General features: G+C 38.9%; 1 protein-coding gene across 1 annotated transcript in view; it reads right to left on the bottom strand.

Annotated features, from left to right (window-relative positions):
• Positions 1-16,767, bottom strand: part of MFN1 (mitofusin 1) — a 39,097-nt gene extending 22,330 nt beyond the window's left edge. The window contains exons 1-7 of the mRNA XM_061415356.1: positions 16,633-16,767; positions 13,752-13,867; positions 11,581-11,716; positions 9,879-10,041; positions 6,623-6,747; positions 4,271-4,379; positions 2,808-2,915 (exon numbers count right to left, since the gene is read on the bottom strand). Coding sequence (XP_061271340.1) covers positions 2,808-2,915; positions 4,271-4,379; positions 6,623-6,747; positions 9,879-10,041; positions 11,581-11,716; positions 13,752-13,863 — 753 coding nt within the window. The 5' untranslated portion in view covers positions 13,864-13,867; positions 16,633-16,767. The remainder of the gene's footprint in view (positions 1-2,807; positions 2,916-4,270; positions 4,380-6,622; positions 6,748-9,878; positions 10,042-11,580; positions 11,717-13,751; positions 13,868-16,632) is intronic.
• Between the last annotated feature and the right edge of the window lie 9,301 nt (positions 16,768-26,068).

Consider the following 26,068-nt stretch of genomic DNA (forward strand, 5'->3'; position numbering starts at 1 on the left):
AATTCTAATAACTAAACAAATATGAGTTACAGGCCTATACTAAATTCCATTTATAGTGATATTAAGGACGGCATCACCAACACAATGGACATGGTTTTGGGTGGACTCCAGGAGTTGGTGATGGACAGGGAGGCCTGGCATGCTGTGGTTCATGGGGTCACAAAGAGTCGGACACGACTGACCGACTGAAGTGAACTGAACTGAACTGATTACTATACTATGTAGAAGGCAATGGCACCCCACTCCAGTACTTTTGCCTAGAAAATCCCATGGACGGAGGAGCCTGGTGGGCTGCAGTCCATGGGGTCTCTAGAGTCGGACACGACTGAGCGACTTCACTTTCACTTTTCACTTTCATGCATTGGAGAAGGAAATGGCAACCCACTCCAGTGTTCTTGCCTGGAGAATCCCAGGGACGGGAAGCCTGGTGGGCTGCCGTCTATGGGGTCGCACAGAGTCGGACACGATTGAAGCGATGCAGCAGCAGCTGCCTTATACTTTTTTTATACCTTTATTTTTTTCAACTACTTTTTAAAAAGCTGGAGTATAGCTGCTTTACAACGTTTTGTTAGTTTTGCCTTATAATTAACAAATAAATCCAAAAATTCTAATAAATGAAGTCTGATACTTGCTGATAGGAAATCTTCCTCTTAACTTAATGATTCTTCCTTGAACATTTAATTTAAAATTCTGATGGACCATCAAATACTACACAACCATTAAGAAATATATTGTAGACAAATACTAGTACTTAATAGCACAGGGAAAGGTTTTTAATTCTGTATTAAGGATATATGATGTGTATACACATTTATGTAATTAATACATGGCATACAGGCAACACTCATAAAATGGGTGGCAATTTAATTTCTTCCTTAGGATTTTATTTTCTAAATTTTCTACAATGAAGCTATTAATACCTTTAAAATTAGAAAGTAAGTGCTGCAATAAATTTGCTATAATGAAGTTAGTTTTATTTTGAAATCAGAGCATAAATGGTATATTTTTCTTCCAAAAAACACTGGGAATTAAAATTGGGGAGAATACATTAGCTATGGATTAGAGCTGTGACATTAAGTTTAAGATTAGCACTTGGGTATCTAAATTAGGAATAAGGATTAGAAGTTAGGGTTTAGTACCAGCCTTTAACATTATGGCTATGATAAGAGATCTCCATGTTAAGACTTAATAAAATTAAACTAAAGAGGAATGGAGAAGAACAATCTGTGGGTGCTATCTTCTGATTCTCTGATGATTAAATGAGAGCTTGATTTGAAAGAGTATGATTACAAAACGAGTTAATAACAGGATATAAGGTTTCACATTAAGCAAAATTTCAATTGGGGGGGTCAGGGGAAGAATGAAAGCAAATAATCTAACGTGAATAGTGATGGGACAGGATAAATTTTATTTTTTTAATGTATTTTCTGAAGTCTTTTTGTTTGTTTGTTTTTGATCAGGCCATGTGGCTTGTGGGATCTTAGTTCCTTAACCAAGGATTGAACCCATGTCCGCTGCAATGGAAGCATGAAGTCCTAACCACTAGAATGCCAAAGAATTCTCCGTAAGTTTTCTTTTTTTTTTTTTTAATTTTTTTTCCCATAAGTTTTCTTAAAAAAATAATAAATACATACTACTATTAAAATCAGAAATATCATCAAGCAAATTAAATATTACTTGTACACTAAATGCCAGATTCTTCATCCTTTCTAAAGTTTCTAAAACCACCAGCATGACTAAAATGAAAAACAAAAGCAAAAAATACCAAGTACTGGCAATGACAGAAATCATGCGGCACTCTCAATGTGGTGATGGAAATATAAACTTAAATGAGTGCTTCAAAAAGCTCTTGGGCTGCATTTATTAAAATAGCATATTCTTTACCTATAATCCAGGAATTCTACTGCTCAATCTATACCCATGGATTACTGATTCCTGCGTTACTGACACTGTGAGTTGGATAAACCTGGTTTGGGGGCAAGAGCTATTCTGTGTTACAGGTTGTTTAACAGCATTGCAAGCCTCTCCCCACTAGATGCCAGTAGCACACAACCCCTCACAGTGAGAACCACCAGTATATAGCCAAGAGAAATATACACCAGTGTGCAACAAAAAGACATGCACAAGAATATGCCCAGCAGCATTATTCATAATAGCTAAAAGAAGGAAATTTACCTAAATACCCATCACTACCAGAATGAAGAGATCAACTGTTATTCATAGGATGAAAGACTATACCACAATGAGAATGTACTTCATCTATGCACAACAGAATGGATATATGTCACAAATTTAATGTTGAACAAAGGAAACCTGACACAGAAGTAGATACTACGTGGTTCCATTACACAAAGTTGACCAACCCGAAAAATTAATTTAGGCTATCAGAGACGCAAGTGGTTATCCTTCGGTTGGAGGGTAGAGGCTAGAAATGGGGGATACTGGGGTGCTGGAATGTTCTGCTTCTTGACCTGGACCCTTACAAAGGTATTAAATTTGTAAAATTCACTGAGCTGGACATCAATGATTTGTACACTCTTCTGTTGTTATACTTAAACAGAGAATTAAAAAGGATGTTTCAAGATCTAAAATGTATTTGACAGTACTGTCATAATACAACTTTATTTCAAAGTAGCTTAATACTCTGTCCTTAGCACATATCCACTTCAGATTTTGTACAATTATACTCTTTTCTCAAGTAAGAGAATAGCTGCTTATGATGTTCTACTCTATGATGTGTATTGTTTTCTCAATTACCAATGTACATTACTATATTTCAAAACTTAAGGGAAAAAAATGTAACTTACATCTTCCATATATTCTGGCTCTGATGCAGAGGCATCCCAACGATTATTCAGGATAAAAATATTAGGCTTGGAAAGTCGCTCATTTACCTTGTGAAAAAACTGTTTTTCCTGAAAAACATCCAATACCCAACAGTATGTTCACTTTTAAAGCAACTTTATTTCTAAATTTATACGTGAAACCTTTTTTGAATCTAAAAGTTTGAACCATTTAACAACAATGAGAACACCCAGAACACCCACTGAAATAAAAGATCCCAAAGCACTCTGAACATTAAACTTCCAGAGATGACAAAATTAAAATATAAGAAAGCAAAAGTTAAGGTTTTCCTGCTTCTCTCGTGAGTCTTTATTGAAATTCAATTGAACAAATATTTATCTGTTTCTACTACATGCAGGACATAAGATATTGCTAGATATGATAGTATTTTTAAAAATCTACCTCAAATATTCTTGAAGATTTACACTAAGTAAATTAATGTAAGACACACGTATCATAATAAACAATAAAAGGTATGCACCATAAATGCTATAAACATACAACTGAAATTAAGAAATGATCTATAAAGGAGGAAGTGGTGATAAAGATGGGCTTGATGGTACTGATAACAGCTTTTTGAAGGATGGAAAAATTGAGAGGGGAAAGAATTGTGAGCCAAGAATAACATAAACAAAGGTACCAAAGTCAAGATGTATATCAAAGTTTGTTTATCTGACACCTAAATAATGGAGTTACTCTAAACCAGACTTTAAACATTTACCTATTTTTTACACCATCAGGTTGTAAACAGTTGTCAGTGCTGTCAGAACAACATGGTTTAGGATATAGATCGGGCCACATAAACACTAATAACACAGTGACAAAACAGGACTTGTTGGTAACACCTAGGTTTTAATGGTGTTTAGCTATTTATATGCTTTTGAGGAATAATGTTTAAAAATTATACTACAGCTTTGGATATTAGATATCAAAACTCTGGAAAGATTATTTATGTCTGGTTCTAGATATCCTGGATAAATAATCTTCTGCGTTTAACAGCAGCTTAGAGTGTACACAGGTAAGCAGAAATCTAGGGCATACACAGGTAAACCTTTGTGAGAAAGCTGACAAAACTCAAAATATGAAAAGCTTTGCCTGCCAGACAGGGAGGTGAGGTGGGAGTGTTATATCTTATTTAAAATACTTAAGTCAACAGCCTAACAATTCTGGTGTCTGTTCCTTTAGAAACTTGCAAATAACTACAGTGAATGTCAACAACACACCTTAGACTCAAATACTCACTATAAGCTAGAACCATCAATCCAAAATCAGTCCTTCTAGTCCCAGAGAAACACAAACCCCTTCATTCACCCCTGATATCACAGCTTCCTTCTAATACATGATTTGGATTTCCCTTACTTTTCATAATCAGAAGGGATATTACTTCATATTCTATCACTCAAACAAAATAATGATAAGATCCTACCGTGTTCATTAGAGTTGATTCGGAATTTGCAACCAAAACGAAGACATCAGCATCTAAGCAAAACTTATCAATCCAGCTATCCAGCTCTGTAGTGACATCTGTGCCCGGACTAATGGGAATAAAATAAGAATTATATTTTATATATATATATATGTATATATATATGTACATATATATTTTTTCTTTTTGCCATGTTACACAGCATGTAGAATATGAAATCCCCAGTTCCCTAATCAGGGATTGAACTCACATCCCCTGCACAGAAGCACAGATTCTTAACCACTGAACCTCCAAGATAGATAATTTTTTTAACTTTTAAGAATTAGCTGAAGTTTAAAGGATAGGATTTCTACCAGTTATCAGTCTGAGGCCTAGGAGATTTAAATTACTTTCTCACCTATAAGAGAGCAGTTGTGGAAAGTTGAGAATCGTGCACTATATATTTCTGTTCTGCTGACAACTCCCAGAACCTATCCAACTGACAACTAAACAAATGTTAAAAATGTTTACTTATTAAAGAGAGAAAACCTCATGATTTTTGACAAGTAACATGATAACTATTTAAAATCTTTATGCTTTAATATACGATATTTGTTGTTCTCTTTCTGACTTACTCTACTCTGTGTGTCAGACTCTCTAGGTCCATCCGCATCTCCACAAATGACCCTATTTCCTTTTTATGGCCGAGTAATACTTCACTATATATATATATATATATACACCACTTCTTGTTTATCCATTAACCTGTCACTAGATATTTAGGTTGTGTCCTTGTCCTGACTACCTTAAGTGGTGCTGCAATGAACACTGGGGTATATGTGTCCTTTTAAATTATGGTTTTCTCAGGGAGATTAAGACTGATATATATATATATGTGTGTGTACACATATATATACACACACACACACTACCACGTGTTAAAACAGATAGCTAGTGGGAACCCACTATGAAGCACAGGAAGTCCTATTTGGTGGTCTGTGATGACCCAGATGGGTGGGAGGGCATGGTGGGGTGGAGGGAGGTCTGGGAGGCCCGAGGGAGGGGACATATGCTTACACATAGTTGATCTACTTCACTGTACAGCAGAAACTAACACAGCATTATAAAGCAATTATATTCTAATAAAAAAAAAAACTTTATGCTTTGGGAGGCTGAAAATAAGCACTAGGGAAAAAAAATGAGGCTAATACACAATTCATACTGTAAAAAGTATAGTCCAACTGTATATACATTGGCTTGATGTATCCTGTGACCAGCTGGCAAGATAAACAGATTGGGGTCATGGATGCAGTCTGGCCATGAAGTAAAAGAAAAATTAAAACTATTATATTTAAACTAAATGTTTTTAGGCGATTTCTCTGGCAGTTCAATGGTTAGGGGGTGCAAGTTCAATCCCTGGTTGAGGCACTAAGATGCCATATGCCACATGGTATGGCCAAAAATTAATTATTTTAAAAATTCAAAACATAAAAAAATAAACCCAATGTTTTTATTTCCCAAGTACCTTTTCTCTCAAGGGAAGGCCCTCATCAAATAAAAAACAAAAATTTCCATAAAACACTGAAATTTTAACTTAAAAGAGCATACCACAATTTTAAAAAAATCATTTAACTACTTTTTTTTCGTTAAGGACTCTGCTAAAGGGACATGCATTACCATTTTATTAAGCACCAATGTAATAGGATGATTTTTAAGAACATATTAAATGCAGGTTAGTCAGAAGAGTTAGGAATAAATTACAAAAGCATTTGATTAATTCTTGAACAAAGAAAAGCTGTATGAACTGTCCAGCAGTTATTTTGGGAAACTAGGTCTCAAGAATGACTACTGATTAAAAACAGTAACTGGTTAGAGTTATCTATCAAAGATATCTGGGCTCCCATGGATGTAGGTTTGATCCCTGGGTCAAGAAAATCCCCCAAAGAAGGAAATGGCAACTCACTACAGCATTTTTGCCTGGGATATCCCATGGACAGAGGAGCCTGGTAGGCTACAGTCCATGGAGTCAAGAGTCAGACACGACTCAGCGACTAAACCACAATAATCAACATATCTAGAATCAGACAGTCTCTAAGACCCAGCCCACTATCCAAACCACAAAGTCAATCTAGCGAAAAAAGTGGTCGGTTCTTGAAATTTCCTGTACTAGAATCAGACTGATAAATCAGCACTTTCATGTAACCATTAAGAAACAAAACAAAAAATAATACCTTAAATATTCTGTTAAAATCTAGCAAAGCAGAAAAAAGCAGCAATTGAACATTTAAAATTTTTATGTACTGCATTCTACACACAAGCAGCATTTCTATTAAATAAAACTTTTACAAGAAAACATTTCATATGTAATTTTACCTGTCTACTAAAACCAGGTCATCTCTCAAGAGGGCACATTTTGCCTTTGGCCAAAATACATGCACAAGACACCCAGCTTTCAAGTCTTTGTCCATATGAAGGGCGTGGGCCAGCTGATTAACTGTCTACAGAGGGAAGGGAAGAAAAAACAAGACTACTTGTAACAAAATTCAAGAAAAATGTTAAATATTAGGACTTGCTAAGCTTATTTTTGCAAAACATGTAGAAAAAGCAGTACTTTATATAATTTGAAATAAAACCATCTGGGGAAATCTTGAAAAACCTGAGGTTTAAAATTACCAAGTACGAAAAAAATAACAGCCATGAAAACAGTTGACTCATACCATCGTGCCAAACAATGTGGGCTGGAAACATTCTAAATGCCCCAACAAATGGCATCCTATGCAACACTGAACTTGATTACACTATATGTATGGAAAAAAATCTACAATATATTAAGGGAAAAACAGCAAATCACAAAATAGCATATACCATTTTTTTAAAAAAATACAGAGAAACACCAATTTAACTCTATACCAAAGTATTTCCACTGATTTTGGAAGTGTGTGAGTTGTGAAGTTTCTTTTCTTATTTTCTAATTGTATTTCCTGACTCTTCTAAAGTGAATTTATTGCTTACTAATGCAGGGGCGGGTAAAGGAATGTCACTAGGCAGTATTCATACAAGCATGCTTTAAAGTTAATGACTATGCCCATTCGCTGGGCTGGATGAGGCACAAACTGGAATCAAGATTGCCAGGAGAAATATCAGTAACCTCAGATATGCAGATGACACCACCCTACGGCAGAAAGTGAAGAACAACTAAAGAGCCTTGTGATGAAAGTGAAAGAGGAGAGTGAAAACGTTGGCTTAAAACTCAACATTCAGAAAACTAAGATCAGGCATCTGGTCCCATCACTTCATAGCAAATGGATGAGGAAACAGTGGAAACAATGACAGACTTTATTTATGGAAAAGGAAAGGAAAGTGAAGTCACTCAGTCATGTCCGATTCTTTTCGACCCCATGGACTATAGCCCTACCAGGCTCCTCCGTCCATGGGATTTTCCAGGCAAGAATACTGGAGTGGGTTGCCATTTCCTTCCCTGGGAGATCTTCCTGACCTGGGTCTCTGGCACTGTAGGCACATGCTTTACCGTCTGAGACACCAGGGAAGTCCACCAGGGAAGTTATTTTGGGGGGCTCCAAAATCACTGCAGATGGTGATTGCAGCCATGAAATTAAAAGACATTTGCTCCTTGGAAGAAAAGCTATCACCAACCTAGACAGCATATTAAAAAGCAGAGACATTACTTTGCCAACAAAGGTCTGTCTGGTCAAAGCTATGGTTTTTCCAGTGGTCATGTATGGATGTCAGAGTTGGACTGTAAAGAAAGCTGAGCGCAGAAGAATTGATGCTTTTGAACTGTGGTGCTGGAGAAGACTTTTGAGAGTCCCTTGTACTGCAAGGAGATCCAAGCAGTCCATCCTAAAGGAAATTAGTCCTGAATATTCTTTGGAAGGACTGATGCTGAAGCTGAAACTCCAATACTTTGGCCACCTGATGGGAAGAACAGACTCATATGAAAGACCCTGATGCTGGGAAAGATTGAAGGCAGGAGGAGAAGGGGACAACAGAGAATGAGATGGTTGAATGGCATCACCGACTCAATGGACATGAGTCTGAGTAAACTCTGGAGTTGGAGATGGACAGGGAAGCCTGGTGTGCTGCAGTCCAGGGGGTCACAAAGAGTCGGAGACGACTGAGCAATTGAACTGAACTGACTGATAGCCTCTCTTTCCGTTTAAGCTCTCTAAAATATTTCTACTCCTCAAGATGACTTCTGATATACATTTGTTTATTATCTTTCATATACGTGTTAAACATACAATTAAGTTCAAAGGGCTTAAGACAAAATTAATAATCAAGGAAAGGGCATCAGCACACATACCTCTATGATTCTTTTGCAATTTAAATGAAACTTTAAAAGGGAAACATCTATTATCAAATGGCCACAGTAGTCCTAATCAGGGTTGAAGTGAATTTCCACAGTGACAATGATAGGTAGTGGTTTTTTGCTTGCTTTTATAAACTTTCTGATAGAATTACAATCTTGTGACTACTCTGTATGGCTTAAAAGTTTTTAATATTTTTATAAATATCATCTCATTTATTGTTCATAAATAAATACTGAAGGGTATCAGACCGATTGAGTTACCTGCTGTGATCAAACAGCAAATTCACAGGAGGATGACTAGACCTATGAATTCACCTACAGTTTAGTCAAAACTAAAATGGCATGGATCTTCACATACTGAACTTCTGTATTTGTGGGAAAGCTCTTATGACTGAAGTGAATATAATGAGAAGCAGTGCCTTTTCCACTTGCTTTCATACCAAAGCAAACACCTTGCATCGTAATTGTTTTTCCTTTTTGTTTGGCTGAGAAAACCTAGTGCCACTGAATTCCTCAAGAAATTTATACAAGGTAGGGAACTACCGGGGAAGGCGATGGCACCGCACTCCAGTACTCTTGCCTGGAAAATCCCAGGGACGGAGGAGCCTGGTAGGCTGCAGTCCATGGGGTCGTTGAGGGTCGGACACAACTGAGCGACTTCGCTTTCACTTTTAACTTTCATGCATTGGAGAAGGAAATGGCAACCCACTCCAGTGTTCTTGCCTGGAGAATCCCAGGGACGGCGGAGCCTGGTGGGCTGCTGTCTATGGAGTTGCACAGAGTCGGACACGACTGAAGCGACTTAGCAGCCGCAGCAGCAGGGAACTACCACTGGCCTTTATCTGTCTAAATAGCATTTAGACATGAATTAGCTTACCAAATATTCTGAAGGCAAAAACAGTTTCTAAAGGCACAGATGCGGGTCAAAAACAGATTCCAGAGCCGAATTTTTTAAACAAAGTTTTGTTTAGAAAGATAAGATTTGTGATTAAACAGCGATGACACACTTCAGTAATTTTCTTTTCACTGGGAACAGTACTTTAAAATTTTTATAAACTTTTAATTCTAATTTATCTTCATTTTAAGCTAAGGACAGGTTTTATTCCTCCAAGAATTTAGCTCTAAAGCAAAAGTATTTTAGAAAATCCAAAATATTACTGATGGTTTTAAAAGAAGAAGAGAAATACTAATGGTTCTTCCATCTCTAGCAATGCAGACATCTTGTAAAGAGCTTTCCAAAAGAACAAGTTAAGGACATTATTTCAGGTGCATTGTGCTATTAAAGGTCAAACGGTATACCTTCACACTCCTTTTTTCATCTGACCCTTCTGTCATGAGATAGGCTTTATCTCCATCGGTTCCTTCAACACTCAGGAAGCAATTGGTTGTATGGCCAATCCCACTAGGGAGGACTTTATCCCACAACATGGCATTGATAACAGAGCTCTTCCCACTGCTTGTCCTGAAGAATGAATACACAAAATCAAGACAAAACATAATGATAAAAATTTCGTTCTTTCACTGGGTCAAAGGCCAACTTTTTTAGAATGCAATTTTGTACAAAAATTTCACCAGATTCCATTTTTTATGAAAAAGTTGACAACTTGATTTACATAACTATTAGCAAGGTACATTTCAGAAAAATAAAATGGAGGAAAACAAATCCTACCCTTCCCATAAAGAGATCCTCCCTGACCCTTTTTATTTTTCTTGCTTTTTGATTCCCATCACAAGGTGTCGTCTAAGGTCCTGTCTTCTTAAATCTGGGCTGGACCTTCTTCACATGCAAAACCCATTCCTATTTCTTCTTCTCAAGTAGGACAACTGAGTCATCACTTCCCCAACAAGCCTCTTCCCTCTTACTCTGACTCCTGCTGCTGCTAAGTCACTTCAGTCGTGTCCGACTCTGTGCGACCCCAGAGACGGCAGCCCACCAGGCTCCCCCATCCCTGGGATTCTCCAGGCAAGAACACTGGAGTGGGTTGCCATTTCCTTCTCCAATGTATGAAAGTGAAAAGTGAAAGTGAAGTCGCTCAGTCGAGTCCGACTCTTAGAGACCCCGTGGACTGCAGCCTACCAGGCTCCTCCGTCCATGGGATTTTCCAGGCAAGAGTACTGGAGTGGGGTGCCACTGCCTTCTCCTTACTTCATACTAGACTCTGCATAAGGTCAAGCGGGTAAACCAAATAATATAAAACAAAAGACAAACAGAAACAGAGCTTGAAGAAAAGTTTTCAAGGACATAAACAAGGTGGTTTAGTAGAGAATAACTGAAAAGGAATACCTTAGATAGCTTGGTCTGGAAAGGTTTCTATAGTAACATTTAGAATGAGACTTAAAGAATGCAAAGGAGTCAGACACTGAACAAGACACAGAGAATTCTATGCATAGGCTACCACCAAGCGCTAAAGCCCTCTACGAGGTTAGCTTAATGAGTAAATAAATGCCTCTACTGATACACAACACATGATATCTGAACAACCCAGTATGGGCCTTGTCATTTGTCTTTGCATCTCTAGTGCCCAACAGAGTGATTGGTACATAGACAGTTAACAAATGGTCCCTAAATTAATGTATGAGCTGTGGCAGAAATCACTCTTTTCACTCCAGAATTTCTTTAAGGAATGGCATGTCTTATTCTTCCTCTGGGAATCATGGAGCTGAAAATCTTTTTGGAAGACACAACGTGATAATCAATAGAAACTTAAAAGAGTAAGTCACAAATGATACTTATCTGTTTTTCTATTCTTATAATTGGCTAAGAAGCCAATTCTTAAAGATGAGCACCCTTAAAAAAGAAATGACTTCTTTTATAACATAAAGCTTTTTTTTATACCAGGAACTAAAATGAACAAATTATTTTACATGCTAATAGCTTTAACATTTAATATGAGCAGAAACTGCTGTAAAAAGAAGGAATACCCTTGCTGAAACATCAGAAACAAAGCTGCAGATACGATCAAGCTGAAAACTCTCCTTGAGAAGAACAGTAAAGAGTTACCTGCCAAAAAAGGCCACTTTCATGTGTCTCCGAGATAGCACCTCACCAATGACGGAAAGCTTGTTTTTATACCTCTGTATTTCTATCAGATCATCCTCCGTAGCTACTCGGTCAAGCTCTGGATTCTTATATGTTGCTGTAAAATTAAAATGGTATTAGACAAAATAATATAGATGAATATTAAGGTAATTATAGGGCTTCCCTTGTAGCTCAGTCAGTAAAGAATCTGCCTTCAATGTAGGAGACCTGGGTTTGATTCCTGGGTTGGAAAGATCCCTGGAAAAGGAAATGGCAACCCACTCCAATAATTATAAAACAGAATACTTAAGATGTACATACATTTTGGTTTTGTTCTATATTAACATGACATTTGAAAATAAAAATAGCATGGTATTTGAATATTTGGTAAAAGGTGAATGCCTTGTTGTAACGGGTCATTAAGAATACTGCTCAGAATTACAAAATTATTAAAAATTACAGGGGTCCAGTCAAAAGAGTGTTTATTTTTTAAATGTTTATTTGGTTGTGCCATGTCTTAGTTGCAGCATGTAGGATATAATTCCCTGACCAGGATTTGAACCCAGGTCCCCTGCATTGGGACAGTCTTAGCCACTGGACTACCAGGGAAGACCCAAAAGGGTATTTATTATTCATCAATACAAAGTACCCACCTAAGACCAAAACGCATTTCTGAATAGAGTAACTAGAACCTGCTGCTGCTACTGCTGCTAAGTCGCTTCAGTCGTGTCCGACTCTGTTCGACCCCATAGACAGCAGCCCAACAGGTTCCACCGTCCCTGGGATTCTCCAGGCAAGAACACTGGAGTGGGTTGCCATTTCCTTCTCCAATGCATTAAAGTGAAAAGTGAAAGTACAGTCGCTCAGTCGAGTCCGACTCTTGGCGACCCCATGGACTGCAGCCTACCAGGCTCCTCCGTCCATGGGATTTTCCAGGCAAGAGTACTGGAGTGGGGTGCCATTGCCTTCTCCGAACTAGAACCTAATATCCACCAATTATAATTTCATTCTGACAGGAGCTTCAAATCTTGAACTGAGAAGAGGGATTCACACGTTAAGAGTGAGGTTTGAATAGGTAATGGTTGTTGTTCAGTCACTAAGCTCTGTCTGACTCTTTGTGACGCCATGGACCACAGCATGCCAGGATTCCCTGTCCTTCACTATCTCCCAGTTTGCTCAAATTCATGTCCATTGAGTCGGTGATGCTATTGTGACGCCATGGACCACAGCATGCCAGGATTCCCTGTCCTTCACTATCTCCCAGTTTGCTCAAATTCATGTCCATTGAGTCGGTGATGCTATCTAACCATCTCATCCTCTGCCACCCTCTTCTCCTTTTGCCTTCAATCTTTCCCAGCATCAGGTGGCCAAAGTATTGAAGCTTTAGCCAACTCCACTGAGCTGGCTCTTTGCATCAGGTGGCCAAAGTATTAAGAGTTTCAGCTTCAGCATCAGTCCTTCCAATGACTATTCAGGGTTGATTTCCTTTAGGGCTGACTGGTTTGATCTCCTTGCTCTCCAAGGGACTCTCAAGAGTCTTTTCCAGCATCACAGTTCAAAAGCATCAATTCTTTGGTGCTCAGGCTTTATGGTCCAACTTTCACATTCATACTTGACTACTGGAAAACCATAGCTTTGACTATACGGACCTTTGTTGGCGAAGTGATGTCTCTGCTTTTAATACAATGTCTAGGTTTGTCACGGCTTTTCTGTCTCACTTTTCACTAAAATAGATTTGAGATGTTGACTTAACTTTTGAGTTGACAGGGAGATAAGTATAATGGCTAAATGTGGGCCACTTGACTTTTTAGTCCAGGCATTTACAAGTTGTGTGATCTTTGGTAAGCTGCTTACCTTTTCTGTGCCTTAGGTCCTTTATCTTTAAAATGAGTGTGATTACAATGTGCCTCAGTGTTGATTTGAGTATTAAATGAGCTATTATTAAGTGCTTAGAACAGGACCTCACACATACACTTCTTTCTTAGTTGCTATTAATATAATTCAATCTTCCTCCTTCGGTCAGCAGAAATGGGTTTTGTTATGGTATCTCATATAGTACAATGCTCTGTATGTGTTCTGTATCCAAGGTTGAAAGAATAAAGGATCTTTACATATTTCCAAAGTAATTATTTTAAAAACTTAGAGAAATTAACCTTCAACAAAATGTGATCCTTCAGTAACAAACTCCAGTAACTGGTCGAAGATTGCTGTAATTGTCTTCTTAGCCAGCACGAAGTGCTTCAGTGGAGAAGCAGTTTCTGCCATTATGCTGAAAATAAAAAGTTAGAAAAGTACAAATTAAAGACAGGTGAGTTAATGACACTTTTCAGCAACACTGACTCCCCAATGAAACAAACTTCCAAAATATTTATTTGGCTCTGCTGGGTCTCAGTTATAGTTTGTGGGCTCTTCAGCTGCAGCATTCAAGCTCTTAATGGTGGCATGTGGGATCTAGTTCCCTGACCAGGGATCAAACTCGGGCCCCCTGCACTGGGAGTGTGGAGTCTTAGCCATTGTACCACCAGGGAAGTCCCCCTAAATATTCTTACGTAGCTGTTTTTGGGAGAGAAGTGATTTACTCAGACAATTAAAGACTACTTTTGGGCAATATTCCACTAAAATATATGAAGTCTATTGCCCAAAATTTGACTGCAATTTCTACTTTAGTTCCCTTTGCTGATGATGAAAACTAGCCAAATTCTGAGTGCATGTGACTCTATTTTTTCCCCCCAAACTTTAAACTTTGTATTTTGTACTGGGGTATAGTCAATTAACAACGCTGTGGTAGTTTCAGGTGAACCTTGAATGTACTCAGCCGTACATAGGTGTGCTAAGTCACTTCAGTTGTGTCCAACTCTTTGCAACGCCATGGTCTATAGACTGCCAAACTACTCTGTCCATGGGATTCTCTAGGCAAGAATACTGAAGTGGACTGCCACGCCCTCCTCCAGGGGATCTTTCCGACCCAGGAATTGAACCGGTGTCTCCTGCATTGGCAAGTGGGTTCTTTACCACTAGCACCACCCGGGAAGCCATACATATACATGTACCATTCTTCCCCAAACCCTCCTCCCATCTAGTCTAGCATATAACATGAAGCAGAGTTCCATGTGCTATATAGAAAGTCCTTATTGATTATCCATTTTATATATAGCAGTGTGTACAAGACCTTCTCAAAGTCCCTAACTATCCCTTCCCCTAGCACCATAAGTTCCTTTTCTAAGTCTATGAGTCTTTTTCTGTTTTGTAAGTTTATTTGTATCATTTCTTTTCAGATTCCACATACAAGGGATGTCATAGGATATTTCTCCTTCTCTGACTCATTTCATTCAGTATGACACTCTCTAGGTCCATCCATGCTGCTGCAAATGGTATTATTTCATTCTTTTTAATGGATGAGTAATATTCCATTGTAATATATGTACTGCATCTTTTTTATCCAGTCCTCTGTAGACAGACATTTAAGTTTCCTCCATGTCTTGGCTACTGTAAATAGTGTTGCAATGAACACTGGGGTGCATGTATCCTTTTGGATGTTCTTTTGCAGATCTATGCCCAGGAGTAGGATTGCTGGATCATATGGTAGCTCTATTTTTAGTTTTTTAAGGAACCTCCATACTGTTCTCCATAGTGACTATTACATTCCCATAAGCAATATAGCTGAAACTCCAGTACTTTGGCCACCGCATGCGAAGAGTTGACTCATTGGAAAAGACTCTGATGCTGGGAGGGATTGGGGGCAGGAGGAGAAGGGGACAACAGAGGATGGGATGGCTGGATGGCATCACCGACTCAGTGGACTTGAGTTTGAGTGAACTCCGGGAGTTGGTGATGGACAGGGAGGCCTGGCGTGCTGCAATTCATGGGGTCGCAAAGAGTCGGACACGACTAAGTGACTGAACTGACTGACTGACTGACTGAAGCAATACAGAAGGGTTCTTTTCTCTCCACACCCTCTCCAGCATTTGTTGTTTTTGGATTTTTTGATGACAGCCATTCTAACTGCTGTGAGGTGATATCTCACTGTAGTTTTGATTTGCATTTCTCTAATAACTACTGAAGCTGAACATCTTTTCATGTGCCTGTTGGTCATCTGTATGTCCTCTTTGGAGAAATGTCTATTCAGGTCTTCTGCCCATTTTTTTGAATGGGTTATTTGTTTTCATGATAGTAAGAGTGCATGTAACTCTTAACTACATCAGGGAGCAGGATGAGTGAGATGAAGCCAAGTTCACCAACAATAAGTTACTGTCTCTCAATCTGGACCTCTAGGTGGTAGATAGGTAGAGTGAGTAAATAGAACAACATCATATTAACGTTTGACGCAATACTAACGTTGAGAAATTAGTTTTCGTCGCAACAAATGAGGCAAGCATTAAAAAGAGCAATACTAACGTTTAGAAAGTAGGAGTTCTCATCGCAGCATATAAGGAGACAAGCCTTATAGAGAGCATCAACGTTTCCAGCCAAAGTAACAAGAACTTCAAGGAATTTAAGAAAAATAATTTTTTGTGGTAGCTTCTCATAAAAAGCACCCAACAAAACCTATCACACACCTGTCTAATCCTTGTGTGCATGTGTGTAAAATGGAGCAGAGCAGCCATAAAGAAGGCTGAGACTTCCAAGGGGTCAGAAAGTGACTGACCGAAGGGCTGCGTGAGAAAGCACGGTGAGAATAACTACCCGGTTCAGCCGGTTGTGAACGCCTGCCTTGGAGAAAGGCCTTTCCCGTCCTCCACACCAGGCGCGGGAGCCCCGCCTGCGGGGCTCGGGGCCAGACCCCACCCCCGTCCCGCGAGCCTTTGCCGGGGCCCGGCCGCCCGACTCCCTGGGCTCTGACCTCGCGGGCTCTGCGGGCCCGACCCGGGAGCCGGCCCCACTCGCAACCCCCCCAGCTCGCTCCTTTGCCGCAGACCCGCGGCGGCGCCTCTTCAAAGAGCGCCCCGCGCACGACTCCCCGTCCCCTATCCCCGGCAGGACGAAGGTCACCCGAACAAAGTGAACCGATCCGCGGCCGAGACAGCGGGCACTCACCCAGTCCGGGCTCCGACTTGTCACCCAGTAACCGCACCTCAGCCACAGCCCTCAAGCAACCTCATTCTCCCAAAAGACGCTGGGAAACTAAGAGGGGGCGGGAGGAGAGGCACGAGGGCGGTTACTTCCGGTCTCTTGCCCTCCCGGATTTTGTTTTGCTCCATGACCGGAAGTGCGTATTCGCCAAACGTCATATTTCTTAAGGGCAGAGGGCAAAGAGTTTTTGTTAGCAGAGAATGCTGCTACAAGAATGCTTTTCAGTTCCCCTAACTTCTGCTTCGCCTCCGTCTGCCTTCAAAATTTCCAAAGCCCTGCCCAGCCTCGGCGTAGCTAGCTGCCAGCGGTTGGTGTAGTGAGGGAAAACGAAAAGGAGGAGAGGTGCGGTGAGATGAGGTTGGGTTGGGGTGCCAGACAAGGAACCTGCTTGCTCGGCCATCAGCAATAAAGAAAAACCTTTGACTTATAGACTACCTTAGCTCTGTGTGTGTGTGTGTGTGTGTGTGCGCGCGCGCGCGCGCGCTCACTTATTCGTGTCCAGCTCTTCGCGTGTCCAACTCTTTGCGACCCCATGGACTCTAGCGTTCCAGACTCCTCTGTGCACAGAATTTTCCAGGGAAGAATACCTGACGAGGTTGCCATTTCTTACTCCAGGGGATCTTCCAGGTCCAGGGATCCAACCTGTCTCCCGCCTTTGCAAGCGTATTATTTATCACGGAGCCAATCCTTGACTCAGTTCAGTTCAGTCGTGTCCGACTCTTTGAGACCCCGTGGACCGCAGCACGCCCAGCCTGCCTGTCCATCACCAGCTCCTGAAGTTTACCCAAACTCATGTCCACTGGGTCGGTGATGCCATCCAACCATCTCATCTTCTGTCCTCCCCTTCTCATCATGCCCTCAATCTCTCCCAGCATCAGGGTCTTTTCAAATGAGTCAGCTCTTCACATCAGGTGGCCAAAGATTTGGAATTTCAGCTTCAACAACAGTCCTTCCAATGAACACTCAGGACTGATCTCCTTTAGGATGGACTGCTTGGATCGCCTTGCAGTACAAGGGACTCTCAAAAGTCTTCTCCAACATCACAGTTCAAAAGCATCAATTCTTCTGTGGTCAGCTTTCTTTACAGTCCAACTCTCACATCCATACATGACTACTGGAAAAACCATAGCTTTGACTAGAGGGACTCTTGTTGACAAAGTAATGTCTCTGCTTTTTAATATGCTGTCTGTGTTGGTCATAACTTTCCTTCCAAGGAGTAAGCATCTCTTAATTTCATGGCTTCAGTCACCATCTGCAGTGATTTTGGAGCCCCCAAAATAAAGTCCCTATTGTTTCCCCCTCTATTAGCCATGAAGTGATGGGACCAGAAGCCATGATCTTACCTTTCTGAGTGTTGAGCTTTAAGCCAACTTTGTCACTCTCCTCTTTCACTTTCATCAAGAGGCTCTTTAGTTCTTCACTTTCTGCCATAAGGGCAGTATCATCTGCATATCTGAGGTTATTGATATTTCTCCTGGCAGTCTTGATTCCAGCTTGTGCTTCTTGCAGCCCAGCGTTTCTTGTGATGTACTCTGTGTATAAGTTAAATAAGCAGGATGACACTATATAGCCTTGATGTATTCCTTTTTCTATTTGGAACCAGTCTGTTGTTCCATGTCCAGTTCTAACTGTTGCTTCCTGACCTGCATACAGATTTCTCAAGAGGCAGGTCAGGTGGTCTGGTATTCCCATCTCTTGAAGAATTTTCCACAGTTTTTTGTGATCCACACAAAGTCTTTGGCATAGTCAATAAAGCAAAAATAGATGTTTTTCTGGAACTCTCTTGCTCTTTTGATGATCCTGCAGATGTTGGCAATTAGATCTCTGGTTCCTCTGCCTTTGCTAAATCCGGCTTGAACATCTGGAAGTTCATGGTTCACATATTGCTGAAGCATGGCTTGGAGAATTTTGAGCATTACTTTACTAGCGTGTGAGATGTGTGCAATTGTGCAATAGTTTGAGCATTCCATGGCATTGCCTTTCTTTGGGATTGGTTTGAAAACTGACCTTTTCCAACCCGTGACTAGTGCTTCTCAAACTTTGTACTCAGGAATTTTGTACTTGAGGATTCTTATTAAACTGCAGATTCTGATTCACATGGTCCAAGTGTCCATTTCTAACATCCCTGGAGTGTTGCTGCTCCTGGTCTGCACGTGGCTCAAAGGAAAGTCCTGGGACTTTCTAGAGTTGGCAAGTGACACAGTTTTGCAATTAAATCCACTTCATCCTTCTGAGCCTCAGGTACTTCATCTACAAATGCAGAATACTAATACCTACTTCATGGTAAGAGCGAGTATCCAGTTATTCAACCAAACACTAACCCTAGGTATTTCTGGGAGATTATTTATGATTAACATCTGTAATCAGTTGACTATGTAAAAGATAGAGAAGCTCTATACAGTCAGCAAAAACAAGACTGGGAGCTGACTGTGGCTCAGGTCATGAACTCCGTATTGCCAAATTCAGACTTAAATTGAAGAAAGTAGGGAAAACCACTAGACCATTCATAGACCATTCAGGTATGACCTAAATCAAATCCCTTACAATTATACAGTGGAAGTGAGAAATAGATTCAAGAGATTAGATCTGATAGACAAAGTGCCTGAAGAACTATGGATGGAGACCATCCCCAAGAAAAAGAAATGCAAAAAGGCAAAATGGTTGTCTGCTGAGGCCTTACAGCTATGAAATGAAGAGAAGTGAAAGGCAAAGGAGAAAAGGAAAGATATACCCATTTGAATGCAAAGTTCCAAAGAATAGCAAGGAGAGAGAAGAAAGCCTTCCTCAGTGATCAATGCAAAGAAATAGAGGGAAACAATAGAATGGGAAAGACTAGAGATGTCTTCAAGAAAATTAGAGATACCAAGGGAACATTTCATGCAAAGATGGGCACAATAAAGGACAGGAATGGTACAGACCTAACAGAAGCAGAAGATAAGAGGAGGTGGCAAGAATACACAGAAGAACTGTACAAAAAAGATCTTCATGATCCAGGTAACCACAATTGTGTAATCACTCACCTAGAGCCAGACATCCTGGAATGCAAAGTCAAGTGGGCCTTAGGAAGCATCACTACAAACAAAGCTAGTGGAGGTGATGGACTTCCAGTTGAGCTATTTCAATTCCTAAAAGATTATGCTGTTAAAGTGCTGCAGTCAGTATGCCAGCAAATTTGGAAAACTCAGCAGTGGCCACAGGACTGGAAAAGGTCAGTTTTCATTCCAATCCCTAAGAAAGGCAATGCCAAAGAATGCTCAAACTATTGCACAGCTGCACTCATCTCACACACTAGTAAAGTAATGCTCAAAATTCTCCAGGCAAGCCTTCAACAACATGTGAACCATGAACTTCCTGATGTTCAAGCTGGATTTAGAAAAGGCAGAGGAACCAGACATCAAATTCCCAACATCCATTGGATCATTGAAAAAGCAAGAGTTCCAGAAAAACATCTACTTCTGCTTTATTGACCATGCCAAAGCCTTTAACTGTGTGGATCACAACAAACTGTGGAAAATTCTTCAAGAGATGGGAATACCAGACCACCTGACCTGCCTCCTGAGAAATCTGTATGCAGATCAAGAAGCAACAATTAGAACCGGACATGGAACAACAGACTGGTTCCAAATTGGGAAAGGAGTATGTCTAGACTATATATTGTCACCCTGCTTATTTAACTTATATGCAGAGTACATCATGAGAAACACTGGGCTGGATGAAGCACAAGCTGGAATCAAGATTGCCAGGAGAAATATCAGCAACTGCAGATCTGCAGATGATACCACTCTTAAGGAAGTAAGCAAAGAAGAACTAAAGAGCCTCTTGATGAAAGTGAAAGAGGAGAGTGAAAAACTTAGCTTAAAACTCGATATTCAGAAAAGTAAGATCATGGCATCTGGTCCTATCACTTCATGGCAAATAGATGGGGAAACATGGAAACAGTGAGAGACTTTATTTTCTTGGGGCTCCAAAATCACTGCAGATGGTGACTTCAGCCATGAAATTAAGACACTTGCTTCTTGGAAGAAAAGCTATGACCAACCTAGACAGCATGTTAAAAAGCAGACACATTTGCCAACAAAGGTCTGTCTAGTCAAAGCTATGGTTTTTCCAGTAGTCATGTATGGATGTGAGAGTTGAACTAGAAAGAAAGCTGAGCGCTGAAGAATTGATGCTTTTGAACTGTGGTGTTGGAGAAGACTCTTGAGAGTCCCTTGGACTGCAAGGAGATCCAACCAGTCCATCCTAAAGGAAATCAGTCCTGAATATTCATTGGATAATATTGATGTTGAAGCTGAAACTCCAATACTTTGGCCACCTGATGGGAACGACTGACTCATTTGAAAAGACCCTGATTCTGGGAAAGAATGAATGTGGGAGGAGAATGGAATGACAGAGGATGAGATGGTTGGATGGCATTGACTCGATGGACATGAGTTTGAGTGAACTCCGGGAATTGGTGATGGACAGGGAAGCCTGGTGTGCTGCCGTTCATAGTGTCACAAAGAGTCGGACACGACTGAGGGACTGGACTGAATGTAAAAGAGGTTATTTCGGGTAATCTGGGTGATCCAATCAATCAAAAGATTTTAAGAGCAGAACTGATATTTGCCTAATAAAGGCATTCTGCCTGTGGACTGCAGGATCAACTGTTAGTTCCTGCCCAAGCCTACTGATGACTTGCCCTAAGTGCTTTTTGTTTTTGTTTTAAACAAAATTTTAATTCTCTCACAGTCATATGGAGGCCATATGTCTACAATCTAAATGTCTGCAGGACTAAGTTCTCTCTGGACACTCTAGGAGGAGGTTCCTTCCTTGCCTTTTACAGTTTCTAGTGGCTAGAGGCATTCCCTGGTTTACATCTCCTGCATTGCAGGCAGATTCTTTTACCAGCTGAGCCACCAGAGAAGCCCTGGCTTAAAGATACATGGCACCCACCCATCTCTGCCTCTATCTTCCTATGACCTTCTGCTCTTGTCTCAAATCTCTCCTTTCTTTTATATGGACACTGGTCAGTAGATCCAGTATGGAAATTGGAATCTTGGCTCCTAAATGCAGGTTGATCTCGTCTCAAGATCCTTAATTATATTTTCAAAGGTGCTATTTCTGAGTAAGATCGTATTCACAGATATCAACAGTTAGAACTTGGACACATATTTTGGGGAGATACTGTCCAACCTATTACACTTGTATTTTCTTTAGACCATGGTTTGCTTTTTCACCCTTTAAAAAACTTTGATAAGGAAAATCTTAAATATTCTGTGGAAAGACGATCAGATTAAAATAAAGGAAGACAAATGGCATGCTCCCTTTATGTCTGACTTTTCACAATGTGCAGTGTGCATCTACATTACACATTAAACAGACCTTCTCAAAGCAGGAGGGTGAGATCACCCTATGAGAAAAGGTTGGCTCCTTTCTTCACAAGACAGCATTACATTGTAATTCTATGCTTAATGTATTTTTTTCATCTCAGACAAGGGTACAAGAGGTGGCACTGACCAAAGCCTTGTCTGCATATGTGTAATTGAAAAAGAAAAAAATACTTAGTTGATTGAACTATCTATCGATACAATGCTAACCTGTCAATATGTTATACAATTTGTCTCAAAAATCTATGAAACTGCATCTCTAACTCCTGACCAACGGAGCAATTCTTGGAGCTTCTGAGAATTTGTTTCCTGGGTTATAATCCTCAGTTTAGATGGATTAAATTCTCTTTTATTCTTAGCTTATTTTTTGTCAACAAATTGAAGTTTAATTGATGTATGATGTTTTGTTAGTTTCTGGTGTACAGCAAAGTGATTTAGTTTTATATACATATATATACACACATACATATACAATTCCTTTTTCAGATTTTTTCTATTACAGTTTATTACAAGACATTGAATTATTGAATATAGCTCCCTGTGCTATACAATAGGACATTTCCGTTTATCTCTTTTACATATAATAGTTTGTATCTGCTTATACCAAAGTTCTAATTTATCCCTTCCTCCCTGCTCTTTTCCGCTTTGGGAACCATAAGTTTTTTTTCTATGTCTGTGATTCTTTTTCTGTTTTATAAATAAGTTTATTTGTATCATTTTTTTAAAGATTTCACATGTAAGTGATATGATATTTGTCTTTCTCTGACTTATTTCACTTAGTATAATCTGTAGGTTGCTACAAATGGCATTATTTCATTCTTTTTATGGCTAATATTCCAATATATGTATGTATATGTAAATATATATATATATATACAGATTTATGTATATCCCTATATATTTTGGATATATATCTATATATTTATGTCTATATATAAATATATGTATCTATATGTTTATGTCTATTTATGTCTATATCTCGGAGAAGGCAATGGCAACCCACTCCAATACTCTTGCCTGGAAAATCCCATGGACAGAGGAGCCTGGTAGGCTGCAGTCCATGGGGTCATGAAGAGTCGACCACGACTGAGCGACTTCACTTTCACTTTTCACTTTTCACTTTCATGCATTGGAGAAGGGAATGGCAACCCACTCCAGTGTTCTTGCCAGGGATTCTCCAGTAATGTAGTAGTAGTAGTAGTATGTCTGTATTATATATTTATGTCTATAGATATTTATATATATATATAGATATATATTTATCCCTATATATTATGGATTTGCCTAGCCAGCTCTCAATTCCTCGCAATAAATTTCTTATCCTCTGAATCCTAACTGACATACACTGTAACCCAGCTGACATGGAAGTAAGAAACTATGCTTGGTCTTTATTATAAAGCAAATTTTGATAGAAGTTCAATTCTAAGGATTCCTAGCAGAAATAATTAGCATACTGTTATGTTAGCATTTTTGTTTATGGCATAGAGAGGGAGGGTAGGGAAAGAGATAAAGAATTAAAAAGCACAAAACACTCTGAAATCAAGACTTCTGTTGTACTTCCCTGACCAATAAGTACTATAATTTAAAATCATGTTAAGGCATTAAGCAAAAAGGAAGGAAATTTTAAGGATGAATTTCAAGCATCAACCAGCATGCGAAAGGTGAAAGCTGTTATCATCCTGAGATCTTTATGTTTATTCAACAAATATATATTGATGAAGAAATCTTTTAATGAAAGAGCATGTAACAATCTGAAGACCTTAGTTTGTATCTACACTATGCCAGTTAGTAGCTATGTGAAATCCTGCTGCTGCTGCTAAGTCACTTCAGTCGTGTCCGACTCTGTGCGACCCCACAGATGGCAGCCCACCAGGCTCCGCCGTCCCTGGGATTCTCCAGGCAAGAACACTGGAGTGGGTTGCCATTTTCTTCTCCAATGCATGAAAGTGAAAAGTGAAAGTGAAGTCGCTCAGTCGTGTCCGACTCTTAGCGACCCCATGGACTGCAGCCTACCAGGCTCCTCCATCCATGGGATTTTCCAGGCAAGAGTACTGGAGTGGGGTGCCATTGCCTTCTCCGATGTGAAATCCTAAACCACTCAAAATCAGTTCTGAACACAGGGAATCTCAAAGGTAACTTTTGCTTTATTTATATTATTTGAATTTTAAAAATCATAATAGTATCACTTTACTAATAACAACTACATGTTTAATATAATTATTGTATTTCAAATAAAAGTGACATTACATGTTATAAATTATAAAAATAAGTGTTTTCATATAATAAGTAATTTAATCCATCATTTTCCTTATTATGGAAGACTCATAGGCAAAAATCACGAGTAAACATAAAGAAGAAAGGAGAAAAAAATTAAATATAAAGGCTAAATAAAACAAATAGAGATTAACAAAAACTAAAATTCAATTATTTAAAAACTTAGGAAAAACTAGTAAATATTCAAAAAATTGAAATGGCAATTTCCCATATATACCAAAAACAAGCCAGCCTAAATGACTTTAGAGATAACCCTTTACTAAATCTTTCAAGAAAAGATTAATCTCATACAGGTTTTTGCAAAGCATAGAACAAGAGAAAAAAACAGCCCAACTCACTTATAACACTAGAATAAACTTAATACCACTTATAAGAGGTATAAGTAAAGAAAATCACATGTATGACTATAGAGGCAAATATCCTATATGAAATATTAGCTAACTGAATCCAACATTGTATTAAATTTTTTTTTCTACAGGTACAGTTTTCCTAGAAATACAAAGATAATTCAATATTAGAAAATCAACCAATGAAATTCATATTAGCAGACTTATAGGAGAAAGCCCATGTTTATCTCAATAGCTATAGAAAAAAATCACTGCTAAAGTTTAATCCTACTTACAATAAAAAGTCTTCAAAACTAAGAAAACTGCTAAAGGCTACTTATGAAAACCTACAGAAAATATACTTGACAGGGAGTTTGAGCAGTCTTACACTTAAGGTTAGGAACAAAAAAAGGAATACCTGCTAATGCTATTCCTACTCTTTATGGTAGTGGGAGAACTGACAAATTCTGTGATAAGAAAAAAAGAGCCATTAGGGACTCACAGACTAGGAATAAAGAAACAAGTATATAATTTATGACAATTATATGATGACTTACATTAAAAATTAAGGACAGACAGCTATTAAAACTAAAAAGATTAAAACCCAAACATTTCTATATGCAAAATCAATATTTCAAAATTCAGCTTTCCTATAAATATGCAGTAACCAATTAGAAAACAAAAGCATGACAAAGCAACCAAAACTAAAGAATCTAGTTATTGACTTAACAAAAACCGCATACAATCTTTATGGAAAATTTTTTAAAGAACATTAAAAGAGACCTAAGTAAATGGAGAAATATACAATGTTTATGAAAGCAAAGATTTAACACTACAATGATGTCAATTCCCTCTAAAATGGTCATAATTATAATGCAATTTCAACAAGACTTTAGATGGAATTTGGAACTAATTCTAAATTTACATGGAAGAAGGAAAGTCCACCAACAGCTAAAAAAATTCTCAAAAGAAGAGTGAAGAGAATAAATTCACACTACCTGATATTGAGACATACTGTACTGAGCTGCACACTACCTGATATTAAGACATACTATACTGAGCTGAGCTTTCTGTGCTTTATAGCAGTTTCCACTAGCTATTTATTTTACACATGGGATGGGGGTTGGGGAGTGAGATCCAAAAGGGTGGGGATATATGCACACATAGAGCTGACTCATTTGATTGTACAACAGAAACATAACACTGTAAAGCAATCATACTCCAATTAAAAGAAAGACATACTGGAAAGCTGTAATGTTTTAAGTAACTGTTAAAACATGTGAAACCTGCAGGAACAAACAGGAATATAATGAATACAGACACAAATCTCTATGCCAATTATGCCCATGCGGAGTGATATATGATCAAATTGTTATCATGAATCACTGGGAGAAGAATGCATTATTTAACAAATAGTACTGACGAAATTGG

The sequence above is a fragment of the Bos javanicus genome, chromosome 1, assembly GCF_032452875.1.
Source record: "Bos javanicus breed banteng chromosome 1, ARS-OSU_banteng_1.0, whole genome shotgun sequence".
Classification (NCBI taxonomy): Eukaryota; Metazoa; Chordata; class Mammalia; order Artiodactyla; family Bovidae; genus Bos; species Bos javanicus.